This window comes from Hydra viridissima, unplaced genomic scaffold (assembly GCF_058129835.1).
Source record: "Hydra viridissima isolate aposymbiotic clone 2 unplaced genomic scaffold, HvirCarnegie_v1 scaffold_5, whole genome shotgun sequence".
Taxonomy (NCBI): Eukaryota; Metazoa; Cnidaria; class Hydrozoa; order Anthoathecata; family Hydridae; genus Hydra; species Hydra viridissima.
Genome location: NW_028324304.1, coordinates 15,895,163 through 15,912,425, shown reverse-complemented (window position 1 = coordinate 15,912,425; position 17,263 = coordinate 15,895,163). Strand labels below are relative to the sequence as shown.

Here is a 17,263-nt window from a genome sequence, read left to right as displayed (position 1 = left end):
GGCTTAATTTGAGAGTAAGGTTATTTATGTGTGTTAGATAAGAAAAAATTCGCACTTTGAAATGAATATTTTCTTAGATTTCTGTAGTATATATCGCCAGCTCTGCATCTCATAAAGTTGTTATATCTACGATTTTTAATATTAGAAAAGTGTGTATCCACTCAAAACAATACTCTTTATCGTTTGATTTAGGTTAATGACTTTTTACACACATTCTAAATTTACGTAAATAAGCGCACAGTCTGGATCTAGATTTCATTAACCCTTTATTGATCAAATATTGGAAAAACTATTCAAAAAATTATTTTTTTTTAATGAATATTATAAAAATATGAAAAAAAAAAAAATTTTTGTTTCAAACGCAGTAACACCTAAATTTTAATTGCTGCCGTTTGGCAAAATTGAACGATAAAGATAATAGATAAAAATTTTTAAAAAGATTGCTTTCATGCTATTATATTTTAATATGCTAGCAAACTATATATAGAAATTATTAAATAAAACTCGTTCACATTACATGATAGTTTTAATCATAAAATAATTACCACATCAAGAAATATACTTAGCCGAACAAGGAGTGTCAAGGGGGGGGGGGGGGGGGGACAGAGGTCAATTTGATTATGTGAAAATCAAAGAAGTTTTTTTATTTTTAAAACTGGTGGGAGATCTTGGTTGGGAGAAGACTGTTTTCACTAATAAGAGTTATATGCGATTGAAATACAGTTTACTGATGAAAAGAGTTTCTTTCATCAGTAAACTGTAAAATATTAGTATGTAAGTGTAATCATTTTTCATATAACTTTTATTTCTGAAATCCAGAAACAATCTATATGACGCAGGTCAGCTTTGTATTCGCGTATATAAATGTTAAAAAATTTCATGTCAATCTAAAATGAAATAATGCTTTTTAACAAATTTTTTTTTTTTATTGTTCTTATAACAAGAAAACATCAAAGAACTTAGCTTAAAGTTTGATGCACTTTGGAATTTAAACTCCGTTGCGTCAATAATTAAATGTCCATGTCAACATGTAGTAAAAACAGATAACATTTCAGTTGGTAATCGATCGAACTTCGATTAGTGTTATTCTTGCAGTCAGGATATGGAATTAAGTGAGTATATGGTACAACAGAATTTAAAAGTAAACAAAGCTGTTCAACTGTCATAATAAGTCTACATAAGTGCTTAAAAACAATTGGCTGGTTAAGTAATTCAGAATATTTAAAATTATTTTTATTTGTATTGTAAATTTTATTTTGTGCTTGAAGCAGGTCAATTTGATTTTTTGCGTCTCTTAATTATATTTTTTTAGATTTAATATCTTGGGTAGTGCTGAACTTAACTGTTTCTTATATTTCTTATGTGTAGGCTCTTTTTGTATTGATGAGCATGACAGAATGGTATCTATTTTAACAAGATTATTTTTGTTTAAAGAATCACTTAAAATTTCAGTTGCCATTTCGAATTTTTGTTTTGCATCTTTTAAACGACTTTTTATACTGTCACTAGGGTTTTTATACTTTTCATATGTTTCCTCTTATTTTGTTATATTGATCTTTAGGAATAACAATATCGGGTAACGATGATGCACTTTCTCGTTCATTACTCCAATGAGCTGCACAAATGTAACCATGATCCCAATTCATTCCAACAGTTTTAAAAAGTTTTTTGTATTCGTTCTGAATAGCTTCTACACGTGGAAAGCGATAAAATCCTATTGGTTTCTCATTTGCGTCTTTAGAAGTGAAGTTATTAAAACACATAGAAGAACCACATGTCCATCTCACCATTTTAAAATCTAGGCTTGCTAAAGCTATCAATTTAAACTTTTTCTGAATAAAAAGCACAAACAGAACAGCCTTAAAATGCGCTAAAAAAGTTTAAACAAAACTACCATTTTTATTTTTTTCCCTACAAATAGACGCAGGCCTCTGACGTGATTTGGCTAATACAGGCAATGATATATTAAAAATAACTAGATGTCTAACTGCCGTAAATCGGCATAAGAAAAAGTGAAGCAAAAATCGGCCATTATGGGGGGCAAAATCTTTACGCTATTTATCAAAACAAAACAAATACGAAGCTTATGATTTGTTAAATTTACCCCCCATAATGGCCGATTTTTGCTTAAAAAAATACGCGGAAGTTAGACATCTAGTTATTTTTAATATATCATTGAATACAGGTCCTAATTAGTCGAACTTCGTCTTGATTTCTAACTCAGTCGTCTATTGACGTCCAAAGAAAATTTTTTGGATATTTTCTAGCACGCATGCGTGAACTAATTTATTGAACGCCATTTTTTTTTATTTGTTACTGAGCTTAACAGGGTGCTAATAAATGATATATATTATCTAGATATCTGACAAGAATTTTTTCTAATTAACTAATTAATTAGATATATTTTAATCTACTAGATTGAAATATAATAGATATAATCTACTAGATTAAAATATACAAGATATTTTAATCTAGTAAAATATTAAAATATACAAGATATTTTAATCTAGTAGATTATATCTACATGTTATAAAGAGAGCTTCCATGTTTTTTTCCTCTTTTAAAATTTTTTTTTTAAAGTTTTAGAAAAATTAATGTAAAGTGTATATGCTTTTGATTTTTTAAATAGTTAAGTCCTTTTTTTATTCTCAGGCTGTTTGGTACTGTTGTTATAACTGAAAAAGGTCTACCAACCAAGACAGTGGTTCCTTTTAATTGGGTTAATTTAGCCAAATGTATTATTTATTTCCTACCCAAAAGTTTCAAAACTCTTGGAACATATATCTCTGAGTGGGCTGTTCTGAAGCCAGGATGGAAAGAATTTAAGTTTATTGAATTTATTTTGGAAGCTGGGACATTAGAGACATGCAACAGTTGCTTCAGTTTCAAACAGAAAATGAGTCAGAACATCAAGGTTCATTTTTTTATTATTATTACTTATATAATCATTTTTCATGATAAAAAAATTATAGTGTGTAAATAGTTTTTTTGTATCAACTATTAAGAAAGTCAAAAAAAGTTCATGCACCTAGTCCAGAGCTAGATTTCAGTTTTCATTCTAATGAACTTATGATAAGTGGATTTTTTCATAACCTGAGTGATAAATATTCAAATACAGATGATGAAGATATACTTAAAAAAACTCCAGATAAAATTTGCTTTCTTAGTATTTATTTTAACTTTTAGAATTAGAAAAATTGAAAGCAGCACTATCTCCCAGTGTGTTGCATGATTTTCCTCCTGATTTGGTTTAAATAAATGTTGACATTAAATTTTCAACTTTAGATTGTTTTAAAACTGATAAATTAAAAAGGAAACATTCAAATATAGGTTTCTTGTAAAGAAATGACAAATAAGCGTGAGTACTTTTGTATTTATTTGAATAATTTTATCAATATTATATTACAGATAATTTATTAAAACTGCTTCTTATTCATTTTTTTGTATTATATCAATAATATAAGCTTTTCTATTGTTTGATTTAATTTTAGTTTTAGAATTAAGAATTTATTGAATAAAAAAGCTAATTAAATATAATCAAAAAGTTACATGTTTAATCATTTTTGACGAATGAATGTTTAAAAATGTTTAATTAAAATCTCAACTTTTATTTTCAGAATTCCAATATTTGCTGTTTTTATGGAATTCACAAATCAGTTTGATGAAATTAAGGAAAAAGAGGCAGGACCCAGGGATTTTATTTTCTCTAGATTACACGGATAAGACTGATTTACAGAACCACTTCACATGTTAGAGAGGTTTGAAGAGGAGGAAAATTAATTAAACTCCAATAAAGTAGCTAGGTTTCAGAAGGTAGTTTTCTCAGTGTTATTTTTTTTTAATGTAGAAAATTTTTTTGAAAAGTAACTTTAATCAATAAAGTTTAAAATGTTACCACTATAAACACAGCTCAAAACTAAAAACAAAGTTTATGTTATTTTGATTTAAAAGCATCCCTACACTGATGTAGACTGTTATTGCCATTCCTCAACTATAGGTTTGTTTGCACCGGACTTTTTTTTAACTAAATTTTTTATTTTCTCTAGATTACACAGATTAAAAATGTTGGTGGTTCAATGCCACGTAGAACAGTTAAAATGTGTTAGACAGCATAATGACACAACCTTTGCAAAGCTGTTTTATTAAAGATGGGATAGAGGGAAAATGGAAATTTGTAGCGACAATGTTATACAAATGTTTAAAAAGTAAGTTAGTTTACATATCAAATTATGTTGTAAGGTTTCTACTGAGTGTTTCTATGAAGAACAAAAAAGTTATAATAAAATTTATGTAGTATGTCTTTAAATATAAATATTTAAATAAAAAGTATCTCTATATTTTGCTTGTTTTAGAAGCTTTTATTTCAGAAAAAGATAGTTTTGACGTAGGCAATATCGTGACACTGGTTGGCGACCTGGTAAAACGAGCAATTCCTAAATTGCAAAAAGAAGAAATTAAATAATAAAAGTTTTTTTTTTTTTTTTGTTATAGGATTTATATTATCTAATCTGAATTTAAACATTTAAATATATCTTTATAAATAACTTCAAAAAAAGTAGTTATTCCTAGAGTTTAGTGTCGCTAATGCCCGAATAATAACGATCATCCCAGTAAACATTGGACGTCCTTAGGAGACCAGTGGACGTCTAAGGACGTCCAATGTTTACTGGGATAAGTTTAATTTGGACGTCCACCAGATATCGTAATTCGTCCTAAAAGTGTCTAAAATGGACGTCTAATAGGGGCGGAAAAAAGGTGTTTCATTTGGATGTCTGCTGGACGTCCTAAATAGACGTCCTAGGTCCAACTTGGACGTCCAAACGCCCACTGAGTAATAGTAATAATAATAGAAATAATAATAATGATAAAAATGATAAATCATTTTGTTATTTTATGTATAGTGCCTCTTAACAGAAGACAAATAAAAGCACTTTCTGAAAAAGTTTATTTGTACCAAAGTCTTCCTAAACGGTTAGACGGTTTCTAAGAGATAAATAAATCAAAATCATTTTTCATATTAATAACAAGATGTTTTAATTGATTAATTTACGTAGTAATGGGGCTAACTCAATACTAAATTTATTTTTAAATTATATTTTATCACTTTCGCATAACAAAGAAATTCTTAAAGTATACTTTGAGGAGCTTCGTTTACGCGTTTTTTTTTGTTTTTTTTTCTTATAAGAAACCAACAAATGGACTGTACTAAAAAGTTTCTTATTTTAAGGGTATTTTTTTACAACTCTAATGTTAAAGTTTCATAAGAGTTTCCTAATTTTCAAAAAGAGAAAGAGTAAGTAAAATACAATATGAAAACATTTATAAGCAAGATAAAATGTTTCACAGTCAACTATAAAATTATCTGAATTCCCTCAATATCGTTCAATGTAATATAATCTTCAGAATTGTCCCTGAAATAAACACAAATTAGAAATTATTCCTCAAACTCTTGATAAAATAAGTTTCTTATCAAAAAGTAACTTAGTACAAATTAATTCTTATAAACACGTTTCTTATACACACAAAAAAAAAAGCGTAACATTTAAAACAATTGAAAAAGCATAAAAAAGTGACGCTAAACGGACATTAAGAGAAAACAATTATAATGAATTTAAGAAACAAAAAAAATAAGTTTAAATACAAATATAAATATTTTAGTATTGTTAGTTAATAAATCCACAGCAATTGTGCTAAATTTAAAGTAAATTTAAAAAGTTTCAGCGTTTAAACGTCTTTTCTCTGTAATCCGAAAAGAAATTGTTTACATATATATTATGTATATCTCATTTTCATGATAATTTTCTTTCTGCTGCTTGCAAATAACTATAAAAATAAAAAATATGTATGCTAACACTACTAAAGATTTATACACTTTATAGATATACATGTAGAAAGCTGAGTAAAAAATAAAGTTAATAAGTGTCCGTTTTAAGAGACTATTTTTACAACTTATCAAATATACATCGGCCAACTTAAAAAGCTTAACATTTTCATAATAACTACACTTGGTTGTTAGTACTTTTTAAAATTGTTTTCTAGAGCAACATTCTTATGTAAAACATAACGAGTAATAAATTTCAATTAGCGGATTTTGAGAAAATGCTCAACGAAACGTAAAACGGACATCAAATTGTCCGCTTTACGTAAGTGTCCGTATAAAGATGACTTTTTTATTTTAAAGTGTCTGTTTTAAGTGAATTTACAAACATATATATATATATATATATATATATATATATATATATATATATATATATATATATATATATATATATATATGTATGTATATATATATATATATATATATATATATATATATATATATATATATATATATATATATGTATGTATATATGTATATATATAATTTTTTTAAAAGACCATGACACATTACTTAGTTGTAAAATTTCCAGAAGAGGATTCAGTGGAAGTAGTTCCAGAAACATGGTTCTCTTATGAGACTGGGAAGTGTTTTTTTCCAACAAAAATGGATTCAAAAACATTTAATAATTATGTTTTAAAGATGTTCCCGCCAGAAGACAACTGGAAAACATATACAGGCATTGCTTTGTGGAAAACAAGTAATTTAAATCTTTAAAAGTATTTGAATAGAGGTTACAAATTCTGAAGATTAATTTTATATTTTTTTACAAAATTTATTTGAAAATTATTTATAGTTTTAGCTATATTTTTAATGTTTTAGTATTATAACTATCAATATATTCATATTTATAATATTCATTTTAAATGTATTTTACAAATAACGTTTTTTATACATACATATTGTTTTATTTAGCTGATTACAAAATAGCGCACGATAAAGCCACTTTAGCGTTAGATATTTCAGATCTCAATACTGATACAGAAACCACAGGGAAAAAAAGAAAGAGAAAGTATATATTATTTTCTTTAAAAATTTAACAAAGTTTTATGTTGTTTTTACAATAAGTTCATGTTATTTGATTTTTTAGTCCTTATTTATTTTTCTATGTTAATTTTTTCTAATTTTTAGGGAAATACAAAGATTTGAAATTCTCAATGAAAATGATGAGCTTGATGTTGATTTTTCTCCTAATAAGCATGATTGTTGAATTTGAATAGACAATTGAACATGCATAGTCTATAATATATTAACATAGCCTAGCATAAATGTTAATGCTGTTAATAATTGTTATCTTATGGGCTAGGTTGTCACTTCAAGGAACATCAAGTAGCTCTAGAAACACATGTGCACCAAATGTGGAGTGTAAAATTTTTTCTCCTAGTAATGAGAAGTCGAAACCTTTTTCAATATTTAACAAAGGTTCTGTTTCATTAAATAGTTCTTTAGGTTAGTTATTATACTTAATCGAATTAATAATCAATAAATAATAAGTTCAGTTTATTAAAGTTTATCTTACAAATCTGATACATTTTATTAGTGTTTATATATATATATATATATATATATATTGGCATGTTAAAAAAAATAAAAATTCTTTATATTTAGATAATGGCACTAATTCATATTTTGAAAACGGTCAAATTTCAACACCAATTAATAGGACAGGTTAGATTTTTGATGATGGTGATGATGATAATGATGATGATGATGATAGTGATGATGATTTTTTTTTAGATTTAATGATGGATAAAATTTTGGAAAAGCTTGTTGTGATGGAAAACAGGCAGAAATCCAATGAAAAGATGTTAAAAACCATTCTTATGCAGTTAGAAAGCTGTATAAATGAATCACCAGTTGCAGATTTACCTGTCACATTGCCTGTTCAAAGTTGGGAGGATTTAGTAATATTAGATGAAATGAGTTCTTCTGTTGGTTTGGTAAGCTAGGAAAGTTTATTAACCATAATCAATTTCCAAAGTTTTTTTGCATCAAGAACATTTAATAAAAATTTTATATAGGTATATATATATATATATATATATATATATATATATATATATATATATATATATATATATATATATATATATATATATATATCTGTAATCATATAAATATTATAATTTTATATTAGTCAAGGGTGCTTGGTGTAATTGGTGGGAGCAATTTGAAATCAATAACATACAACGTTATGAGCCAACTAGTATGTCATGAACTAGCACTAAAAATGAATTGGAAGGATAAATATAAAAATAAACATGCATTCGGAAAGTTAAAAAAAATTCCTGGCATAGTCAACAGTAAGCAAAATAATATTTATTTTTTTGTGCTAATTAAGTGGATCACATATATCTATCTTGTTTTAAATTTAACAGTTGCAGTTCAAAAGCATGAAAAAGGTGCTAGTAATGCAGATGTTGAGAAGTGCATTAAAAGATGGCTGATGAAAGCTCCTGATAGAAATGGTGGTCGTGCACGTCGTGCATTAAAAACTTTAACTCATAACTCTAGATAATTGTAAAAACTTTCTTTGATATTTTATATTTTACAATGATTTTCTTTCATTACGGTATGATTTTTTTATAGTATAATACTCATTTTTATAGTTTACTATTCCTATATACAATAGTAATATTTTCAGTGCCAGATTTAGGTTTAGACTTAATGACGCAAATTATTTTTTAGAAACTAGTCAAGTTTTTGATAATAATGATGTTGATGATCAACTGAAAAAAATAAATGTGGCATGACATGTATAAAACTAAACCTTTATTTAAAAAGTTCAAAGGTCCACTCATCATCGACACTAAGTACAATTTTTTTGGTGACAATTAAGTGAATAGCTTTTAAATAAATTTTTTATCAATTTAACAGTCACACTTTGAAGGCATAAGAAAGGTGAATATGAAGCAGATGTCGAATGGCGCATCAAACGCTGGTTAACGCAAACTCTTGACAGATGGTAGTTTTACAAAACTTGTAGTTTTTGTCTTGAATTTGATTGAATTTGTTTTATTTGTTATTTTTATTATAGTTTGTTTTATGTGTTATTTTAAACTTTTTTTACTTAAAGATTACATTTCTTAAACTTTATTTCAGTTTTGAAGCTTATTTAACATTTTTTTCACTTTCAGCTGTTTAGCAGCTTTTCGTTGTAATCATATGTAAAACAAACAAAGTGTATCGTCATCGTTTTTTATCCTTTTTTTTTTTTAATCTTTTTTTATATACATATGAATTTTAGTTTTTATGTCTAAAAATAGATAAAAACTTGTTTGGATTAATTGTTGACAGCGATGTAAAATTGTCAGCGAGTGATTTGTTAAGTAACGCAGTATAATAAGTAATAAGTGTAGATGTAATTTTTTAAGTGTAAATGTCTTATATTACGAACGATCAATTGTTTTACTTTTGATTTATCAGAAGCAGTTTGACATGCCAGAAAGATTGCAGTAAAATGTGAAGTCGAAGAGTATCGATAGTTAACGATAGTCGAATAAATGGCGGCCGAAGAAATGATGGCTAAGCTTTTGCTAATCTTAAACCTTTATATGAATTTGAATTGCATTTTAACTAACTTTTATTGAAATGTAAAATATTTATCAATACAAAGCGTATTGCAAAAACGGTGGACTTAATTTTCTACATTCCATTTTATAATATTTTGAAATATCTCATCAATTATATGTTTTCGCGTATACCTTTTCTGAGTTAAGTAAACATTGACTTATTTTCATATTTTTCCTCCGGCAACTTATTACGTCTTTGAACAAAGGAAGAACGAGGAATTCCTCTTAATTTAAATTCTCTTATGTGCTAAGTATTAGTTTTTAAAAAAAGTAACAAAATAATAATAATAAAGCAAAAATAACATAAAAATGAGCAATGACAAAGCAACGTATAAACGCCGGTTTAAAGTAATTTTAAAAAAAACGAACTAAAAACAACAAAAATAAGAATTGGTGAAGCAACGGCTAAACACTGGTCGAAAAACGGCTGCCATGCATGGACCATGCATTAAACGGTGAGCAACACTTGGCTTGGGCCATGCTTGTCGGCCGATGGTGGGCCATGCATGGAGCAAGCATGGCGAGTTTGCTGGGAGGGCATCACATTGAACTTTTTCTTCAAAAAATATTCTTTGATTGAGTGTGCTGTATGAGCTGAAGCCCCGTCTTGTTGAAAGATGAATTGCTTGCTTCTGCCATACAAGTGTCTGATTGATGGAACTAAACACGTTTCCAATGTGTTCTTGTAGGTGTATTGATTAATTCGGCCTTCATACAGCTCACAGAAGCCTATACCTTTGTGAGAAAAACATCCCCGGATGCCAACCGAACCTCCACCGCCTTGTCGACGATGTTGCAAAAACCTGTCTGAATAATTCTCAGTTGCAAATCTTTTGACATAGATTCTTCCCTTGCGGTTTACAACTTGAAAGTTAGCTTCATCACTCCAAATAAATTTTGCCCACTGTTCTACATACCAGTCCAGCCTTTCTTTGGACCACACTCGTCGTTTACGGTTATCCGTGATTGAAAGAATAGGTTTTTTAGCAGCTATGTACGTTCCAATATCTTTGTCCGACAATGTTCGTCTCACGAGCTCTCTGCTAACTTTTGGATTATTTTTTGACTCATTGAAGATTTGTGCTAGCTTTTTGTAGCTGAGTCTGGGGTTTTCTCTGCTCATTCTGAATATACCAATATACCATTCTAGTCCAGCCAGTTTGGATATGTTTGACTCAATTTTGACAGATCCAGATTTTGCTGGAGAAGAAGACTCATTCGAAGGAAGTGATGATGACTTTGAATATGATGCTGCTCATGATAAAACCCCAAAAGTCTTACCTAAAGGCTCAATGCAAGTAAATAAAAAGATCACAAGAGAAGAACTGATGGCAGTAACTACACCTATTTGTGCTAGAGGGTTCATCAGCATTGAATTACAAACCTGGCTGTTGTCGTCTGTTGTTAATTATCTGGGAGGAGATGTTAATCAGATGGGCATTTCTTAATCCAGTATTTCAAGAGAAAGAGCGAAAGTAATTGAACATCAAGGTAATTTTTAAAGGGAAAAGGAATATAACACCTAAAGAAAAAGTTTTATGCCAACTTTTTGCCAGTCTAAGTTAAGTTTGTTTTTCAAATCAAAAGGTTTTTCTTCAGATGCCATATTTCTTGTCCCTGTTTTTCTAATATAAATCTATTATAAATGAAAGTTATGATACAAATCTTACTACACCTTTAAAAAGTGGAATATTTTCCTAAAAATAAATCATTATAACAATAATATATTGTATTAAAAAATGATCTTTATTTAGGTATTACCAACGGAGAAAATTACAGAGTGATAATGGCTGGAAAACACCTTGTTCTCCCTTTTGATGGCAAGCTGTTAAAACATTTAAATGAAAATATCTTGCAATCTGTAGTACTGGCCCTGAATTTGAGAATAAAAACGATCTCTTACTTGGTGTTTTACCTGCAGAGTCTGGCAAAGCTGTTGATGAAACAGAAATTATTCACAACTTACAGATACAGATACTACCATGTTAATACAGTTGCAGATACTACCATGTTAATACAGGAGCCCAAGCAGGAATTATAACCTGATTGTGCTTTATTTTGGGAAAACCTGTTCTCTGGCTGTTATGCAGACATCACATGTTTGAAATAGCAATACATAAGGCAATCGTAATTGTCCTTGGACTTACTGCTGCACCAGATAGACAGTTCTATAAAGATTTCAGGAAGGACTGGAAAAATATCATGCCATAATTCAAAAAGCTGACCTGTCTGAGTTTAAGAAATTTGATGAAAAGTAGCTGGAAGTTGCATCTGAACTTCATCAACTTTACCTGGAAGCTCAGGAATATCTGAAGTTTGCTCTTAATCACAAAGTGTTTCCAAGAGATGATTATAATCGTCTAGTCAAGTATGCTGCATTTTATTTAAATGTCTCATCACCAAAGCTGAATGGTTTTAAAATTCATCAATCAGAAGCCAATCACAATGCTTGTTTCATGGCTGACAGGTTTTACAATTTAACTATTGTTATGACATCAGGTATAATAGATTTTCTGCCTAAAGATCAGTTACCTCACCTGGAAAAGTCAGCTTTTATATGTACAGCTTTTTATGCTCCATGGTATTAACGTTCATACAAAGAAGAATATGCTAAATATGATTACCTGTCATTTAAGTTAGCTTATGTTACACAGCAAGAACTTGATGTCAAAATTAGTATTATATTTATATTAATTATATTCTGAAATTGGCACTCTCTTGGTACCTTGCCCTAAAGGTTTCTGTGTTAACACTGGCAGATCTAGATTTTGAAGAGCAGCTTGCAGTTCTAGGGAGGTCATATTTAGTATATATACTTCTTTTTATGTATAGAACAGGTACTTATACCGCAACCTTTCATTTTCAGAAATTCGTGATATTTTGGCATGGCCTAATACGTAATATGCGTGTGTACACATACACGGTGTGTCTCAAAAATAACCGAACTTCATATTTAAATCATATAACATGCAGCGCCATCAATTGATAATTTGCAGCATGACAAAGACACATTCATCCTCTTTCAAACGCACCTACATTCACGTAAATCGGATGACAGATGTGAAAGTTACAGCCATTTCAATAAAAGAAAAACGCGTCCTAATGTTACGAAACGAAAATGGAACAAAGAGCGATTATAAAATTTTGTGTTAAACTTGAAAAAAAATTCGCTGAGACATACGAATTGATGAAAAAAGTTTATGGTGATGATTGTATGAGTCGTACTCAAGTTTATACGTGGTTTACACGATTTAAAAATAGTCGTGAGGATTTAAATGACGGTCTGAGGCCAGGTCGTCCAGAAGCTAGTAATCGTGCTGAATTGGTGGAAAAAGTCCGAGAAATCATTGGTATCGATGCAAGTTTTACTACGAGAAAAATGGCTGAGGAACTAAATACAAGTAAAAACACTGTTTGTAGAATTTTAACTCAAGATTTCGGTAAAAGAAAGGTATGTACGCGTTTTAATCCACATGAATTAAATGAAGACCAAAAAATCGCTCGTGTGGAGCATTGCAAAGACATTGCTGATCAACTGTTTGAACAAACCTAAAAGGCCTGGGCTGCGATTCCACAAAGTTTCATTGATCACCTGATCGAATCTATCCCTCGAAGATTTCTTTCTAAAAATGGCGATGAAAACAAAAAAATCAGAATTGTCCACATAAATATAAGAAGTATAAACAAAAATTTTGAAAATCTTCGGCATTTTATAGAAGAAACTAAACACTATTTTGATATTATTTAACGGAAACTTGGTGTTCACAAAATGAGCTTAATAATAACTCTAATTTCCATCTTCCTGGTTTTGAAGCAATTTTATTAGAAAGAAAATTGAATAAACGCGGTGGAGGAATTCTGATTTACGTAAAACTAAACATTGGAAATAACATTAGGAATGATTTGTGCGTTTCTGATGACGATAAAGAAATCGTTACAATTGAAATTTTAAACAATAAAAGCGAAAAGTTAAAAAGCAAAAGCATTCTTCTAAGTTGTTGTTATAGGCCACCTGGTGGTGCGTCAGAAAACTTAAGCTTTTACTTAAAGCACAATATTTTTCATAAAGGTAACAAAGAAAAGAAAAAAAACTTTGTAATTGGCGATTTTAATATGGATTGCTTACGCTATTGCGAAAACAGAAAAATTAAAAGATTTTATGATGAAATATTTGTATCAGGAGCAATACCGCTTATCAACCAGCCTACTCGAATAACAAAAAACTCAGCCACCCTATTAGACAACATTTTAACAACAGATGTATATGACAATGACATGCAAAAAGGCATTATAAAATCAGATATATCAGACCATTTTCCCATTTTTCTAACAATCAACGCCATTTCAACTCCTAACTGTAATAAAAGTCAAACTATAAGAAAACGTATTTTCAGCAAAAAAAATTTAGAAACGTTTAAATATCAATTATCATTGTTAAACTGGAAGGATATAAATTTTAATGAAGACATAAATATAATCTATAATAAGTTTTTTAATACATTTTTCTCGTTGTATGATGCAAATTTTCCCGTCTCCGAAATAATCTTAAAACCAAAAACCTTAAATAGTCCTTGGATTACCAAGGGTCTTAAAAAATCTTCAAAAATTAACAAAAATTGTATATAAAATATTTAAAAACAAAATCCCATGCTAACTTACGCATATATAAAAACTACAAAACTCTATTTGAAAAAATTCGTAAAAACATGAAAAAAAATTATTACTCTAATCTAATTACCAAATATAAAAATGACTCAAAACAAATATGGAAAATATTGAAAGAAATAACGGGGAAACAGAAAACTAGTTTAAATTTCCTTCCGAAAATGATTAAAATAAACAATGTTTGTGTTTATGATCCAAATGAAATAGCAAAAGAATTTAATAAATACTTTACGGATATTGGAAGCAGGTTGGCTGATAGGATTCCTCCTACAAATATTTCCTTTAATGATTTTTTGACAACTCCAAATAATTTACTTTCTCCCCATGACTTATCCCTAGATTTAACAATTGAAGAGTTTGAAAGAGCCTTTAAATCCCTAAAAAGAAACCAAGCACTCGGTGCTGATGGAATAAACGGGAACATAATTATAGATTGCTATGAAAATTTGAGCGGTATTCTATTTAAAGTTTTTAAAATATCTTTACAACAAGGGGTTTTCCCTGATCTATTAAAAATTGCCAAAGTTATTCCTATTCATAAAGGTGGAGAAAAATCAAACATCAATAATTATCGTCCTATTTCTATGCTTCCTACGTTTTCGAAAATTTTAGAAAAAATCATCTTCGAAAAAACATAAAACTACCTGATTTCAAATAATTTACTATATAAAAATCAATTTGGCTTTAAAAAAAATAGTTCAACCGAACAAGCCATTAATCAGTTTACACACGAAGTCTCAAATTATTTTGCAAGATCACAATATACACTTGGCGTTTTTGTCAATTTATCAAAAGCTTTTGATACAGTCAATCATGATATCTTATTTAAAAAACTTGAATTCAACGGAATAACTGGCAAATTGATTAAATGGTATAAAAGCTACTTGTCTAATAGAAAGCAATTCGTCTACCACGGAGAAGAATTGCTTCCTATTGATCTACAAAATAGAACATTAACTGAAATAAAATGTGGTGTTCCACAGGGTTCTATCCTTGGTCCACTTCTCTTTTTAGTATACATCAACGATCTAAATAAGGCCTCGAACCTATTGAGAATTATGTTTGCAGATGATACTAATTTATTTTTATTTAACAAAGATATTAGCAAACTTTTTTTAAATATGAATAAAGAACTTATACAAATTTCTACTTGGTTTAAATGCAATAGACTAACCTTAAACATTGACAAAACAAAGTGGATCCTTTTCCACTCCTCAACAAAAAAACGTTTTTTACCTAATAATTTACCTAAACTTTATATTGATGAAGTAGAAATAAAAAAAGATTCCGCTTTAAAGTTCCTAGGTATTTATCTTGACGAAAATATGACATGGAAAACTCATATTAATTATTTATCAACTAAAGTTGCAAAAAGTATTGGAATCCTCTATAAGACCAGAAATTATTTAAATAAAAATAATTTAAAACAACTATACTACTCATTTACTCATAGCTATATAAGCTATGCAAATATTGCCTGGGGAAGTACAGGTAAAAGTAAGTTGCAACGTCTTTACCGCCATCAGAAACATGCAATGCGAGTAATATATTTTTTAAATCGTTTTTCAAACACAAATTCTTTATTCAAAGATATGAATTTATTAAACGGTTATGAACTAAACTTGTATAATACTTTATGTTTTACGTTTTGTTGTGTGAACAACCATTTATTAAATGTTTTTAAAGATCTATTTACCTTTAAAGTAAAGAATAAATATAGTTTGCGAAATAAAAACTATTTAAAAGAAGCCTTTTGTCAAACAAAGCTTAAACAGTTTTGTATAGATTATCGAGCACCTTATCTCTGGAATGAAATTGTCTAGCCTTATTTAAATTCATCTATCTCTTTTTCTGTTTTTAAAAATAAGTTAAAGAATATTATTTTTTCAACAAATATTTTTGAGATGTTATTCTTACTATTTTTCAAATCTTTTGAATAATATTTTGTTATAAACTGTATTATATGGTCTAAAAGTTATATTGTAATTATATTGTAATTTTTTATATGGTTCCGGCGACAAGATCAATATGATCTTCTTCCAGATTCCAAGTTTATATATTTATATTACATGTAAATCACGACATGTAAATAATGTAAACTAAAATAATAAAAAAATAAGATGCAAGGCTGTGATCGACAACAAAGGATTCGCCACGAAATATTGATAGCGAAATAAAGCTTGGTCAACATTTTGTCGAGTTGCACTTGTTTTGTCCAGAAGGAAATCAACTTTTTTTAATACTTTTGATTAATTTATTAACTTTCGTGTACAAATAATGAACTTTGTGATGAATAAAACTTGAAGAACTTTGGCTCTAAACAGTTACATAGTTATTTCTCTAAATTGAAAAAATGCAGCACTTTTATATAAAGAAGCTAAATTAGCATTATTTGGTTGCAAATGTTTTGTCCAATACTGTATATTTTTATGCATTCATAGGAAAATATGTATATTCATGTCTGTGTGTACATTTTTTTAAGTATCTAAATAGATGTATATAAATTCATATATTAATCAAAGGTGTATATATGTATTGATATGAAAGTACTGTTACAGATATTTATAACTATACTGTTGTAGATGTTATTTATGTTTGAAATTAAATAAAAATATTTATGCTTTTTTTTTTCAGAGTACGATTTCCATATTAAAAAATTTAAACAATTTGATGTAACAGATTAACTACACACAAAAATTTATCAATGTTAAAAAAAAACGACTTTTAATTTAATATACGGGCCGAAGACCCACTCAGGCTTCCTTTTTAACAAGTACTTTAATGTTCAAAAGGTTTTATATGAGTGCCAGTACATAAAACCTGTACATATTCATAAAAGGCAATTGAGTTCACAAACTGACATGAAAAATTCAAAACTTCATATACCTGGTAATGCCTATTCTGCACAAAAATTTTTCTGCCTTTCTATAATATTTCTGATATTGAATTATCTACCAAACTTGTGGGAAATTTACTGAAATATAACCTGGTAAAGAAGCTATCTGATAATCCAAACTTAAAATTGTTTTTGGGATTCTCAATGAGTTGTCTTACCTACAATCAACTGCTAGTATACAGATTTTCCTAGGTACTTGGACTTGTCCAGAAACTCTGGAAATTATCCCCATGCAAAATTATCCCCATG

At 28.5% G+C, this 17,263-nt stretch overlaps 1 protein-coding gene and 2 pseudogenes across 1 annotated transcript; all 3 read left to right on the top strand.

Annotated features, from left to right (window-relative positions):
• Positions 1-2,865: 2,865 nt before the first annotated feature.
• LOC149888929 (uncharacterized) lies at positions 2,866-4,462 on the top strand (annotated as a pseudogene).
• Positions 4,463-6,376: 1,914 nt separating this feature from the next.
• On the top strand, positions 6,377-8,414 carry LOC145184830 (uncharacterized). The gene is made up of 8 exons (XM_090087996.1): positions 6,377-6,581; positions 6,797-6,893; positions 7,013-7,078; positions 7,188-7,330; positions 7,490-7,549; positions 7,619-7,821; positions 8,019-8,184; positions 8,260-8,414. Exons 1-8 carry the CDS (start codon positions 6,383-6,385, stop codon positions 8,397-8,399), a joined length of 1,074 nt encoding a protein of 357 aa, XP_089944122.1. The 5' UTR covers positions 6,377-6,382; the 3' UTR covers positions 8,400-8,414.
• Positions 8,415-9,769: 1,355 nt separating this feature from the next.
• On the top strand, positions 9,770-12,354 carry LOC149888928 (uncharacterized; annotated as a pseudogene).
• Positions 12,355-17,263: the final 4,909 nt, after the last annotated feature.